Raw genomic sequence first — 20,332 nt, 5'->3', positions numbered from 1 at the left:
TACTAGAATGGGACACATTAATTCTGTGGCAGTGTTGAGAGAGAGAGAGAGACACTGAGACCTAAGTACTTGGAAGGGCACTGGGGGATAAAGGGACATTAGTAGTAATATTCTTTTGTCTTTTAGAACTGATCCTGGAGCTTTCCCTCACAAAGGAAAATGCCCTGGTGCAGCTTTTGCAAACCGTTTCAAGTCCTTGAATTTAACTGATTCTTGGGTCTGTTATCCTCTGTTAGATGGCTTTGACCACAATTTGATTACTATTCTCTTATTCTGAGAAGTCTATCAGAAACAGCAGTGAATGGCCTCAGCTTCTTCATTTCCCATGCAAAAACTTGTCAACAGCTTGTAGGTATTGCCTGTAGACAGTCCCATAGCTGTCACTTAGGTATTTTGTGGTGATGGATGAAACAGGACAGGAAAGATTGGACTGACTTCCACCATGTGGTACCTACAAAAACAAGGACTCTCAATTATTCAAACTGAACTAGGAATCCTAAGGTGTGTCAGTGATTGGGAGGCCATGTTGGAGGCATGGTCAACCTGTGCTTCATGAGTACTATGAGTGCCATTTTGGTGGAGGTAGGGGGAAAGGGTTTACCCAGCAAATGTAAACAAGACTTTATTTCCAGGGCACTCAATGCTCCCTGACTATACTTCTTGTAATGTCTACCTCCAATTTTGTTTTTCTTTTAAAAAGTAATTCTGGCTATTGCAGATCCTTCCTATTTCCAAATGAATTTTAGTGTCAGGTTGCAAATTGCTTCACAAAAGCCTGATGGTATTTTCAATGGAATTGCGTTGGATTTATAGATCAATTTGGGGAGAACTGACATCCTAACATTATTAAATCTTCTGATTCACGAACACAGTGTATCTTCATTTATTTAGGTCTTTTTATTTTCTCTCAGCAATTTTTTTATAGTTATCATTGTAACTTTTTACCTTATTGAGTGCTGGAAGGTTTTGTATGCCTATAAATATTCTTGAGTTGTGTTTTGGCTCTCAACTAAGTTACTGGAAACATTCAATCCTTTCAGGTCTTACTTTTAAGCTTTGTTTGACAGGTCCAGAGGAGTGTTTAGTGTAAGACTGTTTTTGAACCCTTCCTGAGGCAAAATCTTTTGAGCACTTTACTCACTGCCTCTTAAATTATAAAACTTTTGACTCTAGCTGGTGGTAACATGAAATATTCTGAGCTCTTTGTGGGCACTGAGTATCATATCCTATCATGCTTCCAGGTGGTCCTTTTCCCTGGCCTTGGATAGTTTTCATACATGTATACAGTGATCATTACCCAGTTGAAGACTAAAGGGGTGCCCTAAAGATTTATGGAGCTCTCTTTGTTCTTTAATTTCTTCTGTAGGATTCTCCTCTTTGAACTCTAGCTTCCTTGGCCTTCCTGGACACCTCCTTCCCTCAACTCAGAGACCGCTAGAAGCTGCCTGGGTTTTCTGTTCTTTGTATCATGACTTGGAACCACCTGTCTTCAGGCAGTAAGCTTAGGAAATCACAGGGATCATCTTGTCTGTTTCCTGTTATGCAGGGGTCATTATCATTCATTATCTGATAACCAAGGTATCAAAATTCATTGTTTCATAGATTTTGTCTGATTCTTTACTTGTTCCAGACAGGAGGTTAAACCCAGTTGCTGTTACTCCATCTTGGGTGGAAGGAGAACCCTTCACATAAACCCAGTTGCTGTTACTCCATCTTGGCTGGAAGCAGAACCCTTCACATTATCCCTTGAAGGATAATATGTATGGTATGTGTCCATGGCACAAGGGCTATGATTTAATTTAAATTAACTTTCAGGTGTGGCATGAGGCAGGGGTCATGGATAATTTTTTTTTCTCTCAATGATATCAGTTTTCATTTTCATTGTTGGAAAGATTTTTCTTTCCCCATTGAAGTACACTGGTACTGTTTAAAATCAATTGACTTTACATATATGGATATATTTCTTAAACCTCTATTTGTTCCATTTTTGTCTATCTTCATGTAATATACTATCTTACTATAACTTTATAACTCCTGTAGTATATGTCATTTAAATATTTGCTCATTTTTTTTCAAGACTGTTTTGGTTCTAGCCTTTTTCATTTCCATATAAATTGCAAAATTATTTTCTTGATTTCTAGAAAATAATCTGCTTGGATTTTGATCATAGATGCATTTAATCCATAGATAAATATTGATAGACATTTTAGCAATATTGGGTCTTCTAATCCATTAATATGGTATATAATCTCCATTTATTTGGATCTTCTTTAATTTCTCTCAGTAATGTTATATAGTTTTCACTGTAGATGTCTGGAAATTGTATTGTTGTCTGGAAATACAGCTTTATTTCTTTCATTGAAATCATTATGCCTTTATTTCTTTTTCTTGCCTTACTGCACTCCAATATAATATTGAATAGACATAGTGAGAGCAAATATCCTTGCCTCCTTCCGATCTTAAGGAAAAATAAATTTTTCACTCTTAAAAATGATGCTAGCTGGAGATAGTTCACAGATGTCCTTCATCAGATGAAAAAGTTCCTCTCTATTCATAAGTATTGTTTGTTTTCAAAGAATAATCTATTCATGTCACAGACTCAAACCACTGCAAAATTTGATATTACATGCTTAAATTTATTAACTTTTTAAACTTCTTTGCTTTACATTGTCAGCACTGATAACTTTTCTATGGTTCTTAGCTGTGCTGACTATTAAGGCTACAGATATGAATGATGAACTTTTGGCTAGACTCATGCTGAGAGTTTTGCTAATGTATGCTAACTTGACAACTTGACCATTAAGATTTTACCAACAAAATAAGAAATGACTAGATATAATCCATTTTCAGGGTTCTAGAAAATTACTGAAATTGGCTGTGTTAAATCTAAGGTCTTCTTTTATCTCTCCTGATTTTTAGTTCTATCTTTCCTATCCCTTTCATTTACAATGGTTTTGGGAGATTTTGAATTTAGCAATTCAATTCTTTCTAAACTACTTTCTTAATTTTATTGCCAACTTAAAAAATTTGTTGGTGGAAAGTTTAATAAATCTGATCATTTATATGTACATTTTCTTTATTACTGACATAAAACACACATACTGAAAAGTGCACAAATAAGCATACGCCTTCATGATTTTCTTTTTTTCTTTTCTAGATGGAGTCTTGCTCTGTTGCCCAGGCTAGAGTACAATGGCACAATCTCGGCTCACTGCAACCTCCACCTCCTGGGTTCAAGTGATTCTCCTGCCTCAGCCTTCCAAATAGCTGGGATTACAGGCACCTGCCATCATGCCCGGCTAATTTTTGTATTTTTAGTAGAGATGGGGTTTCACCATGTTGACCAGGCTAGTCTCAAACTCCTGACCTCAAGTGATGCACCACCTCAGCCTCCCAAAGTACTGGGATTACAGGTGTGAGCCACTGTGCCCGCCTGCCTTCATGAATTTTTGAATACACCCAGAAAGAGCAGAAGACAACATTTCTGGCACTCCAGAAGATGTCTTGTTTTCCCTTTCCAGGCAACCCCAGTGGTAACTCCCAGTGGTGTGCTGGAGCTAGCCTACACCAGCTCTTGGGAGCTGATAAATTTTCAGGAATCTCTGATGAGGCATTCAGATTTTACTGGAAAATTAGAAATAATTAGATACAATCAATTTTCAGAGTTTTAGAAAATAGTTTAAATCTATTATGTCAAATCTAAGGTCTCCTTTAAATCTGGTTTTTAGTTTTAGTTCCATCTTTCCTATTCCTTTCATTTACACACAGGCATTATTAACAATTAAATTATATCAATTAATATTTTATTTTAGTAATATATTTTATAAGCTGATATATTAAAAATAGTATTTCAACACAATCAATATAAAATTAGAGATATTTACATTCTTTTTTATTTTCATAGCAACCCTTTGACGTGTATTGTATGTGTTACATTCATAGCACATACCAGTTGGACCAACACGTTTAAGGTGTTCAGTAGCCACCTGGGATTGTGGCTCCCACATTGGATAGCACAGTTGAAACCCTACATTGCTTTATTTACCACTGAGCAATATGTTTTCAACTTTGTTTCAAAGCTCTTAGATCTTTCAGTATTTCATAATGTAAGCCCCTTCTATTTCAGGGACTATGTAGTAATACATACTCACACTTGAATGATGCTACTAAAGCTTCCCCTTCCTCACCTTTTTCCTTTCAAATTTAGATTTTCTGTTGCCTGGAAAATGCATATGAACCAGTTCAACAAGTAAATTGATCTCCCCTGCCGCCCCCTACCACAGTCTATATGTGTATTTTTCTTTTCCTTTTTTTTTGTACTTTTAAGTTCTAGGGTACATGTGCACAACGTGCAGGTTTGTTACATATGTATACATGTGCCATGTTGGTGTGCTGCACCCATTAACTCGTCATTTACATTAGGTATATCTTCTAATGCTATCCCTCCCCCCTCCCCCCATCCCACAACAGGCCCCGGTGTGTGATGTTCCCCTTCCTGTGTCCAAGTGTTCTCATTGTTCAATTCCCACCTAATAAGTGAGAACCAATTAATATTTTAAAATATTAAAAACATTTTACTTTGTTCAACTTAAAGACAAAATTAATATATTTCTTGAGGTCAAATTATCGAAAAAAACTCTATCTTATAAAATTGCATATTAAAGCAGTGCGTGGAAGCTGATGGCAAGAAACCACTTGTGTCACAACTCTGCTTCGAGTTAATTCCTAGTCCATTTGATTTTGTTTTGCTTTTAAGATCACAAAGCTGATGTACACTTCCGTGCGAGCTTAGAGTCTGGTAATGAACTCCACAATACACTGAAAAGAGCTTGAGGAGATAGCAGATGAATGAAGGACTGGGGCTCTGGTTTTGCAGGTGAAGCCCAGGTTCTTAAAGGTCCTACCAGGCCTGTATTTTATTTCTCCTTCGCAGGCCTCTAGGCCAAATGCCTCGATGAATCTGCGCTCCGCCGGCGTCCCGGAATTACACATGGGAAAGAATAAGGAAGGAGGAGGCCGACGTGCCCATGGACATTATCAACCTTCCGTCAGATCCCCACAGCGGCCAAACTGCGTCTCCTCTGCCGCTCTTGGCGCGCAGCTCACGCCCGCAGCGTCAGCGACGTCGGCGGCGCCAAGGCGTCGTGGCGTCGGGCGTCTGGGACGTGGCATCAACGGCCCCATCCGGCGCCGGCGGCGGGCGCCCGGCGGTCTTTGCTGCCGCCCGGGGGCGCAGAGGCCGGGCCTTTTCTTTCAGCACAAACGTCAGTTTGTAAAAGGGTGGGGCTGGAGTCTGAGGACTTTTCAGGCTTCTGTCTCGAAGGAAGTCTGGCAGGCTCGGAATTGCCATCTTCCTCAGGCAAATAGTTTTTCACCTTAGAGTCAGCCTTGGCAAGGCCAAACCGCCCAGTCACCCGACTTCCCACAGTCTCAGCAGGTACACAGGGCCGGGAGCCTCGCGAGCGGCTCCCTCAGCCGGACCTGAGGGTTTCGGGAGAGTCCTGGGTTTGCACTTAGTTTTCCCGCTGCCTGGCTGCCTCCGTGGCGGTTGTGCTGCTTTTTATGCAAGATCTGGGATCGAAGGCAAATCATCCTTTCCCTACGCCCCCTGCTGACCCTTGCCGCTGTCCTCGATTTTGTACAGTGTCATTAAAGGGTTTGAAATGAATGTACATTAATCCTTGAAGGATGAAACCAGAAAACATTTGTCGTGGTGGCGGAAAGGGACAGATGCACTTGGGCGAAGTAATGCTGACATCCACTTCCTAGCATTGTTAGGAGGGATAAATGAATTAAATATGTAAAATCCTTAAATATTTGCTTGCTAATACAAGTATTCATTGCGTGTGACTCTAGTTTTGTATTTATGTGAACTTCATCGGAGCATTTGTCAGGTTCTTTTTTCTCTTTTTTTTTTGCACTAAGTGAGCGTGGCCGGCCGGCCGACCTGCCTGCCTTCCTGCCTGCCTTCCTTCCTTTCCTCACACTTTTTTGGGGGGAGAGGACCCAATGCAATCCATAATACACTTGTTCTTTTTTCCATCGAACTTTCCTCTTGACCATGTTTTCTTCTAGTAATACTCTATTTCTTTCCTCCCTTTTGTAGTAAAATTTGTCTACAGTGGTTGTATTCAATTCTTTGTTCTTACTTCCTGTCTTTTGAACGGTAAGTCAGATATTTACCTCGATCATTCTACTGAAATTGTTGCCGTTCTGTACTTCAGGTTACAAATGACCTACCTCCATGTTGCCAAATCCAGTGTCAGCTCTTAGTCTTCATTTTACTTGACTCAGCATTTGACATAGTTCATCGCTCCGTCCTTGGTGACATTTTCTTTTCCTTGCTTTCTATGTATATGTGCCCTTTTGGTTTTACTTATTGGTTCATTGGCCACTCTTCTTACATCCTGTTTGCTGGTCCTGATGGTTTTGGTGGAATTTTTGATGTTTGCTTGAACCTGATGGTTTTGATGGAGTTTCTTTGGCAATGTAATTTATTCAGAATTCTTTTGAGGCTTTTCAATTTTGTAAATTTAATCTTGGTTTCTGCATCATTTTGCTTGTAACATTAATTTTTACCTAAAGCATCATGTCACAATCGGTATGAGAATAATGTAAAAGGGGGCAGTGACGGTGGCTCAGGCGTGTAATCCCAGCACTTTGGGAGGCCGAGGTGGGCGGATAACTTGAGGTCAGGAGTGTGAGACCAGCTTGGCCAATGTGGTGAAACCCTGACACTACTAAAAATACAAAAATTAGCCAGGCGTGGCAGCGGATACCTGTAATCCTAGCTACTCGTGAGGCTGAGGCAGGAGAATCGCTTGAACCCGGGAGGCGAAGGTTGCAGTGAGCCAAGATTGCGCCATTGTACTCCAGCCTGGGTGACTAGAGTGAAACTCTGTCTCAAAAAAAAAAAAAAAAAAAAAAAAAAGAAAAATGTAAAAGGGAATATTTTGCAGGGGCTTTGGTTCAAGTGCTATAATGTATGCATTTACTATTATCATCAGTAGTTTCCAGTAGAGCATTGTGTTCTTCCTTCAAATGGATTTTTAGTGACACTGGTATCAAGTTATCTTTGCTAAGTGATATTTGACTATGATTTAAAAATTATGCTTGATAACTATGCATTCAATTAACTATAGTGTATCATCAGAACAAAAAAGCAGTTGTATAATTCTTGGATGAAATAAACATTTTCAGTGCTATTAAGATATTTTCATTCTATTGTTTACAACCTAGTTTAAAGAATGTAACAGCAAGTTGTATAAAATGTCTTAGAATTTTAGTTTTTGAGAATTTTCTATTTGTGCTTATCAGACGTATTTAAGGGCATGTATCCCTGGCCCCATATATATTCTATGTTTTTAATTTTAATTTTTTTATAAGTAATCTCTTAAACATGTATATGATTCTTTTCCAGCGGGGTATCATCATCTACTTGTTAAAATCCTAATAAATGTTCACATATTGAAATATCTGGATTTTGGAAATTCATAATTACATCAACAATTGTTATCTGCTGTCCATGTGTCCAAAGTAATTGAGAAATTATTAGTTTTTAAAACTTTATTCAAAGTGATTTTATTTATAACATCTGTAAGTTGTATTATTTGTTTTTATATTCTCTGAAATAGTATATTATACTATTCGGTATTGATATTTGTGTTTTGCATAAATGTGCTGACAGGATATCAACTTTTGCCGTGGTTTCTGGCAAATAAAAAAATACTATTATTGGTCTCAATATTTATTGAATGATCTTCTGAATATTAGATACTGCTTCTCCAAAAATTCAATCATGTTTATTGTTATTAACAAATATATAGGCCTTTATTTTCTCATTTTCAGTAGAATTGCTAATTATATTTTTTTCAAACCTGCTACTTTTAATACTTATCACTATTGATGTGTATTTTATTAATGTTCAACAATATGTGATAAATGCTGCTGATCTTTGCATCATTTTTTATTCTTTAGCTGGATTATTTCTTAACCGTTTTTATTCTTTGCATCAGTTTTTATTCTTCAGCAATATTATTTTGTGATTACTTGTGCTATTTTATCTATTATATTTTTCATTTTTTAATATTTTCACTTGGGTCTTAAAAATACCTCTTATACCTGTTTTATATGGCTAATATTCTCTTTCTGTGTGTTTATATATTTTTAGTCTCTCTATTTTAATGATTCTACAACTAAAACATGTTTTTTAGTTTCTTATTTTTATATTTATTTGTTTATTTGAGATGGAGTCTTGCTGCATCCCCTAGGCTGGAGTGCAGTGGTGCAATCTCAGCTCGCTGCAACTTCCGCCTCCTAGTTTAAGCGATTCTCCTGCCTCAGCCTCCCGAGTAGCTGGGACTACAGGTGCCCACCACCACACTTGGATAATTTTTTGTATTTTTAATAGAGACAGGGTTTCACCATGTTGGCCAGGCTGGTCTTGAACTCCTGGCCTCAGGTGATCCACCCGCCTCTGCCTCCCAGAGTACTGGGATTACAGGTGTGAGCCAATGCGCCTGGCCTATTTTTTATTTTTTAATGGTTGTTTTTTTCAGTTGTCAAGTAGTTTTGGCCTGTGAGCTTATATACCCTTGGGGTGTCACCTACTTTATCTGATAATCTATTATTAGGAAATGATCAAAAGCCAGTTCCCAGCCTGTGTTCCTCCTGGAAGTTTAGGGAAAGTATGTGGGTGTGTTTGTTTTTGAAGTGCTAGATATTTCCTGTGGTCTGAATGCTTGGGTCATCCCCAAATTTGCATGTTGAAATTGGACCCCAGTTCAATGTATGGTAGAATTAGGAGGTGGGCCCTTTAGGAGATGATTAGGTCATGAGTAAAGCACCTTCATAAATGGACCTAGTGCCCTTATGAAGGAGGTCTGAAAAAGCTCCCTTGCTCCTTCCATCATGTGAGGACACAGAGAGAAGGCACCATTTATTTGGCGTCTGGGCTTTCATCAGACACCAACTCTGCTGGTGCCTTGTCGTTGGACTTTCCTGTCTCCAGAACTGTGAGAAATAAATGTTTCTTGTTTATAAGCTATGCAATTTATAGTGTTTTGTTATAGCAGCCTCAACAGACTAAGACATTAGCGCTGCTGTAACAAAGTACCACAAACTGGGTGACTTAGAATAACAGAAATTTATTATTTCATAATTCTCGAGGCCAGAAAACTGAAATCAAGGTTTCAGCAAAACCATGTTGCCTGCTGAAGGCTCTAGGGAAGAATTTCATTGGTTTTTACAAGCTTCTGGTGGATGTTAGCAATCCTTGATATTCCTTAGCTTACAGGTGCATCACTTTAATTTCTGCCTGTCGCTATACGGTCTTCTTGTAGTGACACCAGTCATTGGATTTAGGACCCATCTTAACTTTGTCATAGCTGCAAAGGCCCTATTTTCAAGTAAGGTCACATTCAAAGTGCTGGGGGCTTAGGACTTGAACATATTTTTCTCAGGGACACAGTTCAACACATAACAGTGGGACAAGCTGAAGTAACAGAGAGCTTCAGATAACAGAGTACCAGTGTTACATTACTTTATCTTAATTTTGCCACTGTACTTGACAATTTCCATGGTTAGGCTTATACTTTTAAACTATTTGGGAGGTGGCATTGTCCTGAGTCTTAGCTTTGAGGGGAGAGAAAAATAGAGGAATAAAAGCCCAAGACCTATCTAGTTTATACTTACTTAGCATAGCTTTGATGCTGCCTTAATATTACCCTAATGATACCTTGGGCCAAGACTACTGCTCCTGTGGGAATAAAGATGTATATTAAGGACATATATTAGCTCAAATATGGGAGAAAGGTAGGAAGAAAATGTAGTTTTTTTTTCCTGAGTGTATTGTCTCATTGTTGCTTCTGGCTTCTTCGGTCCCTATATTTGTATCCTAAATGCCCCATAAACAAATTAGCCTTCGTTTAGGGGTTTCTTACAGTTAAAATTTTTTTTGTTCTTGTTGTTTTTTGTTGTTAGGAATATTTTCCTTTCTATTTTTCATTTTTTCGAAGTTGATTTTAGGATTCACCATCTTCATGGCAATTGATAATCCTTTTATCATTTTAAATCTGAAATGTTTTCATCTACAACCCTCCTTACTTACAGGAAATGCTATAAGTCCTATAGGTAAAATAACCCAACATTTTCCATATGGAGAGCAAAGGTTATAGAAAAGAAGCAAGATTTGTAGCCAATTTGACCTATGTTGTAATTCTGGAAAATTTAGCACTTATTAGCTGTGTGACTCTTGGTTAGTCACTTAACTTGTCTGAGCTCAGTTTACTCTCATGTAAAATGGAATAATGCTGTACATAAAGGGCATACCTTAGATTAAAAACGATAGAGCTTTTACTGTTATTGTTATTATACTTAGGTTTAAATAACTTCTTGATATACGTTAGATATTGTGATAACTGCATTCTATTTTTCTTTGTTTTGTTTGAGTAACTGTGACTCAAAATCCTGAAGTGTAATTGTAGCTTCCAGAAGTTGCTTAATGTACTCTGAGCAAATTGCTAAAGCATCAGAGAAAGAGAAATGTAGTATGTAAATTTAATTAGAGCCTGGTGTTTTCTCTCAATCTCTTTTAATTTTTTTTCACAGGGAGGAATAAATTTTTTTCATCTATAATTTGGAAGCCAAGTCGTAACAAAATGAAACCAGTAAAGCATCTGTTGACCACCAGTAACAAATCGGCAACTCTTCCAGCATTAACCAGCAAAAAAGGACTACATAATTTACCACTATCACCTAAACTGAAGGAAAAACATAATGCAAAATTAATTCATGATAAAATTGAACCAATGGTCCTGAGATCTCCACCAACAGGAGAATCCATTGTACGGTATGCTTTGCCCATTCCATCGAGTAAGACAAAGAACTTACTACCAGGAGATGAAATGATTGGAAAAATTATCAAACATCTGAAGATGGTAAGAGGCTTGTTAGTTTCTGTGTTGCAGGGACCCCATGATCACCCCAGGTTTGGTGATATTCTAGGAGAACTCACGTGACTCCACATATAGTCATACTGATGGTTAAGATTTATTACAGTAGGCACATGAGGTGAAATTAGGAGAAAACCAGATCTAAGCTTGCAAGAGTCTTTTCCCCTTAGAGTCACCCAGGACATGCTTAATTTCTTTAGCAATGAATTGTGACAACACATATGAAATGTCTGTCGGGGAAAGTCATTAGAAACTTAGTGCCCTGGGATTTATTGGGAGTTTACTATTCACTCTGTGCTTAGCATGTATGAAAATTTCAGACTCTCACAAGGAAAGGAGGTTCAGTATAAACCACATTATACAAACAGTTTAGGGACAGTGAGCTCCTGTCAGTGAATGGGGAGAACCCTCCTGATATCCAAGTTCTCAGATGCCAGGTTAAGGCCAGCCTTGCAAGCAGGCCTTCCTAAGTCCTGCATTTCTACTATGTTAAACTCCGCATTTCAGAAACTTTAGCTCTTTTTTTGTTTCTTGAAATGAAGTCTCGCTCTTTTGCGCAGGCGGGAGTGCCGTGGCATGATCTTGGCTCACTGCAACTTCTGCCTCCCGGGTTCAAGCAATTTTCCTGTCTCAGCCTCCCGAGTAGCTAGGACTACAGGAGCATGCCACCACGCCCGGCTAATTTTTGTATTTTTAGTAGAGATGGGGTTTCACCATACTGGTCAGGCTGGTCTCAAACTCTTGACCTCAGGTGATCCACTCACCTCGGCTTCCCAAAGTGCTGGGATTACAGGTGTGAGCCACCGCGTCCAGCCGAAACTTTAGCTTTTGATGTGGGGAAAAATTTTACTTTTTCTGAGTTTCTTTTTTTTTCACCGCGATCCAGAATTGAATTGTAAATGTACCAAATATCAAGTGAGAATGATGAGGAAGAGCACAAATATATAAAAAAGATACAGTACATCAAACTTGTACAGTACAAGTTTGTTGAAAGTTTGAGGGATTAGGTCAGATAATTTTCTTTAAAAATTCATTGCTTTCTGGTCTCCATCTTTCAATATTCCCTAACTCACTTTGGAGGAGAAAATCAAGGCAGACTTTGAGGAAACCTCTACTTAATGCTTCAACCACTCATGGACAGGCCCTCTCCGTTTTAAGATACCTATCAACACAGAAATGTTAGAGTCACAGAGCATCTCTCTTTTGCTAGGGAGTAAGGTTAAGGAATATTGCTTTTTCCTCATGATGACATGAAATTGGGTATGGGATGGAAAATTTAAGTTTGTGGCACTGGAAGAAATAAGTTTTACTGGTAAAAAGGTCCTGGCATAATTGATTGAATATTATTTACATTTAATGTAGTTAATTTTAAACTATTAAAGTATCAAATTGGCTTTGATTTTTTTTTTTTTTTTTACAGGTTGTTTCCACTTTGGAAGAAACCTATGGACACTGTGATCAGAATGGAGAAGAACCATTTGTAAAGCGTGAACATGAAGAATTATCTTTATCTGTAAGTATATGCAACCCTAATATAGAGACATTAACACTGAAAAGGGTCGATTTTCTTTCCAAAAATATAAATTTAAAATATTTTCTTTTGGATTACTTATATGTTCTCGGAATGAATTTCCCATCCATGAAAATGATCCTCTTAGAAAATTACTCAACCCAACCAAATCCCTCTTGACCTGAATTTTGCCAAGAAGGTTGCAGAAAAGGAGTTCTACATACCCATTAGGAATGACCAAAATTTTAAAGATAGACAATAATCAAGTTTTGGTAAAGATACGGGGCCACTGGAACTCTCATACAGAGCTGGTGGGAACACAAATGGGACTGCTATGTTGAGAAACAGTTTGACAGCTGCTCATAAAGTTTAACATATACTTAAAAGATAACCACTAGTTCTACTCTTAAGTGATTATCCAAGATTAATGAACACATACATTCTCACAAAGACTTGTATATAAATGTTTATAGAAATTTTGTTCATAATAGCCAGAATAGCTACTGAATCCAGCAACCCAAATATTTACTAACTGGTGAATGGACAAGCAAATTGTGGTATAGCATACAATGAAATACTCTTCACAATAAAGGAAACAAACTCCTGACACATAGAACCATGTGGATGAATCTCAAAAACATTAGGATGTGGGGAAGCTAAATAAATAGGGCTGCATACCATATGATTCTATTTATATGAAATTCTGGGAAAGGGAAAACTGTAGTAAAGGACCAGTGGTTGTCTTGAGCTAAGGTAGGAGGGGAGAATTGACTGCAAAGGAGTACAGTGAAGCTTTTTGAAATAATGGAAATGTTTTATATTTTTATTGTGGTGGTCATTACCCAACTATTAAAAGGACTGTGTAATCACAATCCTTATGCTGCACGACCTTGTGGTTATTATGTTTTGAAGCCCTGCCAGGATCGAATCAAAGAACCAAAACTAAAATCTAAAATTGAAGTTCAAAAGAAACGGGAATGACTAGAGGTGGGAGGGAAGTGGGGTAAGGGTTGAAAAACTAGCTATTGGGTACTGTGCTCAGGACTTGGGTGATGGGATCATTGATACCCCAAACCTCAGCATCAAGCAGTATATCCAGGTAACAAACCTTCTCATGTACCCACTAAATCTAAAATAAAAGTTGGAAAAAAAACCCACCAACAAATAAAATAAAATGAAATTAAGTTCACATTCCTGTGTTCTCCAATACTGACAAAATTGAAGAAATCAGCCCTTCGGATACCGCCTTTATTTTACTGAGTTTCTTTCCTCCAATGATCTTGTATTTTATTTTACCTCAACCACTAATTGACAGAGTGATATCCTGTATTCCTTACCATAACTGTTTCAGAATTTGAATTTCAGTCATCCTAATCTCTGGCCACTACCTCCTGTCTTTCCCACTCAGTCTGTCCAAAATTCTGACTCCAAAAATCCTTTGATTTCACAGGGAACCATAATCCATTGGTCCTGCTGCCTTTTTAGTGTCTCAAATCCTCCTTGTGCCCTTACTTACCCAGCTTAAATAGGATGGTCCACTATTGTTATCACTCCCTTTCATGCACACTTAACTCTCTTGCCCTGTTCTGCTTTATTGGTCTTATTTGTTAAATTATAAACTCAGTCAAATCAATCTCTATCTTCTCTATATTTCTCTATCTTCTCTATATTTGTGGCACCTGAATGTGGGTGGAAGAAGTGGGCTAATGGTTTCCCATTATATTTGTGATTAGTAACACTAATCTGTTCATTTTCCTCTCTGCTGGATTATTTTAGTTTTTTTCCCTGTCTCCTATATGATTAAAGGTCTTTATTGTGTCAAAAAGTATGTGAGTCTCTCAGTATATTTATTTATTTATTTGTTTGTTTTATTTTATTTATTTTTATTTTTTTGAGACAGAGTCTTGCTCTGTGACCTAGGCTGGAGTACGGTGGTATAATCTTGGCTCACTGCAGCTGCTGTCTCCTGGATTCAAGCGTTTTTCGTGCCTCAGCCACCCACATAGCTGGGATTACTGGTGTGTGCCACCACGCCCAGCTAATTTTTTTGTATTTTTAGTAGAGACAGGATTTCACCATGTTGGCCAGGCTGGTCTTGAACTCCTGACCTCAAGTGATCCACCTGCCTCAGCCTCCCAAAGGGCTAGGATTACAGGTGTGAGCCACCGCACCTGGCTCAGTATCTTTAAATGTAATGCTCAGGGAATACATTCTTCATGGAGAACCACTCTATGAAAATTCTAACTGTATATAAGCCTGTAATATTTGTTTATCATGAGTCAATTCTCTGATTTACAAATCACTGCTTTACTAGAAGGGATTTGATCATTATGATATTTAAGCTGTAACTATTTTTTTCCTCAAAGTTTTACATTGCCTATTAGGTGAGAGCAGAAGACTGCAGTTCATGGCAAGTATACAGTTAGATGTCATAGGTAGTAGTCATAGGCTGGGATGCTGGATTTTCTGGAACTGTGTAGAGATGAATGAGAGGAGAGACATAGCTGGGTATATGTCACTGATGGGCCACTTCCCAGAATGTACTTTCTTCCATGTTTTCTCTCTGGGAGAATTTGCTAGTATGACATTTGAAGCATGGCTTCTTGTCGTAAATGTTTGAAGGGATGTAAATTAAGCAAAGTTAAAATTTTTCAAAAAGTAAATATGCTAGAAAAAGACAGACATGCATATGGACTCTTAAATAAAAGTAACTTTATGTTTTATTATTCTTTTCAAAAGGTTGGGGATGATATGAATTCATTCTTGACATGTTGTTCACAATTTGCAACTCAGCTAGAAGCAGCACTTAAAGAAGAACAAAATGTATGTATTCTGTATATACGGCCAAGTATAAAATATCAGACTTGTACTGGTTGTTGAAAATTGAATCTGCTATCCAGTCAGCTAACATTAACCTAGATTCAGTGTCTTAAGAAATTATAAATGGCATTGGAAAGCATTATTTATTTATTTTTTATTCTTTTTTTAAATCATCATCAAGGGTTTTTACTATGCCCAAATGCAAAGATTATGCCACTGAACCACCACAAGTAAGACATGAACTTTAAATTAATTCTTCAATAGTTGTGTGAATCTTAATGAATCTGCCCTATTCCCTCACTAAGAGCATGTAAGTAGTTACAAGGTAGTTAATAAAGATTAAGGTTGTGGCAATCAGCCTCAAAGAGAGAATGATTGACCATTACAGAGAATGACCACATAATCATGGTTTAGTACCATAACCCTTATCAGTTAGCTGTGAGTAAAAGGTAAGACTGCAGTGGAATTGTTGAAATTGCCTTTTTTTCTTATAATAGAATACACTTAATTTATTGCTTTTCTTGGTAATAGTATTTAAATTGGCATGTAATAATTATACGTATTTGTGGGGTACATAGTGATATTTTGATACATACAATGTGTAGTGGTCAAATTAGAGTAATTAGCATATTCATTACCTCAAACACTTATCATTTCTTTGTGATGGGAACATTCAAAATACTCTCTTCTAGCTATTTGAATACATATATATGTATAAAATAAACTGTTGTTAGCTGTGGTTACCCTATAGGGCTGTAGAACCCTGTAACTTATTCCTCCTATCTAACTGTAATTTTTTATCCTTTAACCAACCTCTCCCTATCCTCCCTCACCCCTACCCTTTCCAACCTCTAGTAATCATGATTCTACCCTCTGCTTCTGTGAGATCCGCTTGTTTTAGTATTTGCATATTGGTGAGAACATGAAATATTTATCTTTCTGTTCCTGACTTACTTCTCTTAATATGATATCCTATAGGCCCATCCATGTTGCTGTGAATGACAGGATTTATTTAATTCTTTTTTGGAATTAAGAGTGAAATCTTTTTTGGAACTAAAAGCGGCTGAATAGTAGTCCATTCTCCCTATATGCCACATTTTCTTTATTAATTTGTCTATTGATGGACATTTAGGTTGATTCTATATCTTGGCTATTGCAGTTTAGTGCTGCAATAAACATGGAAGTACAGATGTCTCTTCAGTGTACTGATTTCCTTTCCTGTGGATATACACTCAGTAGTGAAATTGCTGGATCATATGGTAGCTCTATTTGTAGTTTTTTGAGGAAACTCCATGCTATTTTTCGTTATCGTTCTACTAGTTTACATTTCCGCCAAAAGTGTATATGTTCCTTTTTCTCTGCATCCTTGTCAGTATTTATTTTTTGTCTTTTTGATAATAGCCATTCTAACTGAGGAGAGATGGTATCTCATTGTGGTTTTGATTTACATTTCCCTGATGATTAGTGATGATGAGCATTTTTTTTCCTATACTTTTTAGCCATTTGTTTATCTTTCTTTTGAGAAATATTCAAGCCATTTACCTATTTTAAAATCAGATTTTTTTTTTTTTTGCCATTGAGTTGTCTGAGTTCCTTGTATATTTTGAATATTTATCACTCGTTAGATGAATTTGTTTTACAAATATCTTTTCTCATTCTGAAGATTGTGTTTTAACTCTGTTGATTGTTTCCTTTGCTGTGCAGGTTTTTAGTTTGATATAATACCACTTGTCTGTTTTTGCTTGTGTTGCCTATGCTTTTGAGGTCTTACCCATAAAATATTTTCTCAGACCAATGTCCTGAAGCATTTCCTCTGTTTCCTTCCAGTAGTTTCATAGTTTTGGGTTTTATATTTAAGTCTTTAAGCTGTTTTTGAGCTGATTTTTGCATATGGTGAGATATTGGGGTCTAGCTTCATTCTTCTGCCTATGGATATTCAGTTTTCCCAGCACCATTTATTGAAAAGACTGTCCTTTTCCCAATGTTCTTGGTGTTTTTGTTGAAAATTTGTTTGCTATAAATAAGTGGATTCATTTTTTGGGTTCTCTATTGGGTTCCATTGGTCTATGTGTCTGTTTTTGCGCCAGCACCATGCTGTTGTGGCTACTATAGCTTTGAAGAGTATGTTGTGTATGTGTTTGCACGTGTGTGTGTGTGCCTTTTTTTTTTTTTTTTTTTTTTAAAGAGACAAGGTCTCACTTTTTTGGCCAGGCTGGAGTGCAGTGGCACAATCATAGCTCACTGCAGCCTCAAACTCCTGGACTTGAGGGATCTTCTTGCCTCAGCTTCCCAAGCTGCTGGGATTACAGGCATGAACCACCATGCCTGGCTAACTTTGTAGTACATTTTGAAGTCAGATAGTGTGTTGCTCCCAGCTTGCTTCTTTTTGCTCAGGATTGCTTTGGCTACTTATGGTCTTTTGTGGTTCTACATGAATTTTTAGGATTTGTTTTCTATTTCTGTAAAGAATGTCATGGTATTAATAATTAATATTGTTAAAATGACCATACTACTGAAAGCTATCTGCACATTTAGTGAAATCCCTGTCAAAATGCTACTGGGCATAAGCCCAGTGTCAATATTAATTCTTCTAATCCATGAACATAGGATGTCTTTTGTTTTTTTTGTGTGTGTCTTCTTTAATTTCTTTCATGAGTATTTTATAATTTTCATTGTAGAGACCTTTTACCTCCTTGGTTAAATTTATTTCTAGGTATCTTATATGTTATTTTGTAGCTATTATAAATGGGATTGGTCTCTCGATTTCTTTTTTCAGTTAGTATATGAACATACTACTGATTTTTATATGTTGATTTTGTATTTTGCAGCTTTACTGAATTTATTCATTAATTCTGAGAAGTTTCCAGTGGAGTCTTCTATATATATAATATGTATATGCTCATGTTGTCTGCAAACAGGGACACTTTTAAGGCCCTTCACTTAGTTGCTTTTCTTCCCTAGGAGAGTTCTGAGTTAGGTGAAACTAACTCTGTTTAGTGGGAACCTCTAGAGAGCTCAAAAGTGGGAACCTCTAGAGAGCTCAAAACACTCACACAGTTTCTTGGGAATATGTCTGCTATGCTGTCTCCAGAACCACTCAAAATGAGGGTTGCTGTTTTTAAGACTTCTGTGCTGGAGGAGAGGGTGGGGTAAGACCAAGTTAAAATACCACACAATTCTGCTGTGGTGTTCAAGCCACATTTTACTGATGTGGCTTTACTTAGTTGCTTTAAATGTTTAACTGTTTTTCAGAGTTCTAACAAAATTGGAGCATAGGCCCTTGGACTTCCCTACTGTACATTTTTTTTTTTTTTTTTTTTTTTTTGCTGTTATCACTCTTCAAATACCCTAATAGTTTTTTTCTTGATGCAAATTTACAATTGACTTTGAATTTTATATATATAGCATTTCAGTAGACCAAGAATAACCAAGTGAGACCTGAAGAAAATGAACACGGTGAAAGGACCTACCCTAACAGATATCAAGATTCATTATGCAGCTGTATCAATTATGATTATGTGCTTTTGGTACAAGCCTGGATGAACTGATGAAATTGAACAAAGTCTCAGACACCCTTCTGTATATGGAAAATTTTGTTGATGACAGAGCCAGCAGTATAATAAATGGCTTTGGAACAACTAGTTATTTATAAGGGGAAAAACTAATTTGATATATGATCAAATATGATACTGACATAAGTATATGACCTGGAGCAAGAAACAATCACAAAACAAATACAAATCATAAAAGGCAATATTGATAAATTCACCTATATTAAATTTATAACCTCTATTATATAAAGAATTCATAAAGAGAGGGGCAAGAGAAATTTCAAATTGGGTCAAAATTTGGATCATGTATACCTGACGTATATGTGTATTTAATCACATAAAGGATTATCTGGATTATATAATGTCTACTTATCAGTAAGTAAAAGATTAAACAAATCATTATGAAATAAAAAGGCATTTCACAGTGGATCAGTTTTTATTTTTCACTCATTTTTATCAATAATGATCTAGATTTAGCAGTATCAGTAATTGATGCTGTGGGTTTCCTCAGTAATTGAGAAAGGCACTGTTCTCCTTAAACTAGGAGTGGTTTAAATTATTGTAGAACTGTGGCTACAATGAGTGGTTGAATTGATATATGCTAATGTTTCCCATCAGGTTCCAGTGCAGGCAGGGAAGTTTTGAGAACCTTGGAATCTCTCTTGACAGTGGAAAAAATTAGTTATTTCTAGGTATAATGTGCTTTAGTGGACATTATTTTCTAAACACTTACGTAGCTGAAAATATTTTTCTTCTGACACAGACATTAATTTGCTTTGGTATATTTCCTGAAGGGTATCATCCATTTTTGCTTAGATTTATGCTTTCTTATTATTTAGCTTAGTGATTCTTAGACTTTAGCATGCAAAACAATCACCTGCAGGTCTAGTTAAAACACAAATTGCTAGTCCCACTTCTAGATTTTCTGATTTACTAGGGTAGGGTGGGACCTGAGAATTTTCAATACTAATAAGTATGCTTGTAGGTGGTGCTGATGCTGTTGCTATGGCACTTTACTTTTTGAACCACAGATCTAGAGTTAGTGTTGGGGAAGATAAATTTAATTTATCTAGTTTAATTTCTGTTCAATTTTATGTTACTCCCTGAATGCACATAGTAATATTTTACTTTAATAATGTAATTGAAAACTTTTACCCAATTTGATAGGGTGGGAATTTTGTTTTGTTTTTGTAGCAAATGTAATCACTTTAACATTAGATATTTAAGTGGTAAATATTGATATTTTGAGCTGTTTATGGATGCTCCTCAACTTGTGAGGGAGTTACATACTGATAAACCCATCGTGAGTTGAATTTTTCATATGGTGAAAATGCATTTAATACACCTGACCTACCAAACATCATAACTTAGCCTACCCTACCTTAAATGTGCTGAGAACACTGGACATTAGCCTGCAGTTGGGCAAAATCATCTAACACAAAACCTGTTTTATAAGGAAGTGTTAAATAGCTCATGAAATTTATTGAATACTGTACTAT

At 36.8% G+C, this 20,332-nt stretch overlaps 1 protein-coding gene across 2 annotated transcripts in view; it reads left to right on the top strand.

Annotated features, from left to right (window-relative positions):
- The first annotated feature begins 5,051 nt into the window (after window positions 1–5,051).
- Window positions 5,052–20,332, top strand: part of CCDC7 (coiled-coil domain containing 7) — a 453,173-nt gene continuing 437,892 nt past the window's right edge. Inside the window, exons 1-4 of one of the 2 annotated variants that reach the window (XM_037986502.2) lie at window positions 5,052–5,437; window positions 10,609–10,937; window positions 12,373–12,465; window positions 15,202–15,285. In XM_037986502.2, coding sequence (XP_037842430.2) covers window positions 10,659–10,937; window positions 12,373–12,465; window positions 15,202–15,285 — 456 coding nt within the window. In that variant the 5' untranslated portion in view covers window positions 5,052–5,437; window positions 10,609–10,658. The other variant, XM_073018860.1, reaches the window with a different exon arrangement.

This window comes from Chlorocebus sabaeus, chromosome 9, assembly GCF_047675955.1.
Source record: "Chlorocebus sabaeus isolate Y175 chromosome 9, mChlSab1.0.hap1, whole genome shotgun sequence".
Lineage (NCBI taxonomy): Eukaryota > Metazoa > Chordata > Mammalia > Primates > Cercopithecidae > Chlorocebus > Chlorocebus sabaeus.
The sequence above is the reverse complement of the archived record's forward strand: the minus strand, read 5'-3'. Positions and strand labels throughout refer to the sequence as shown.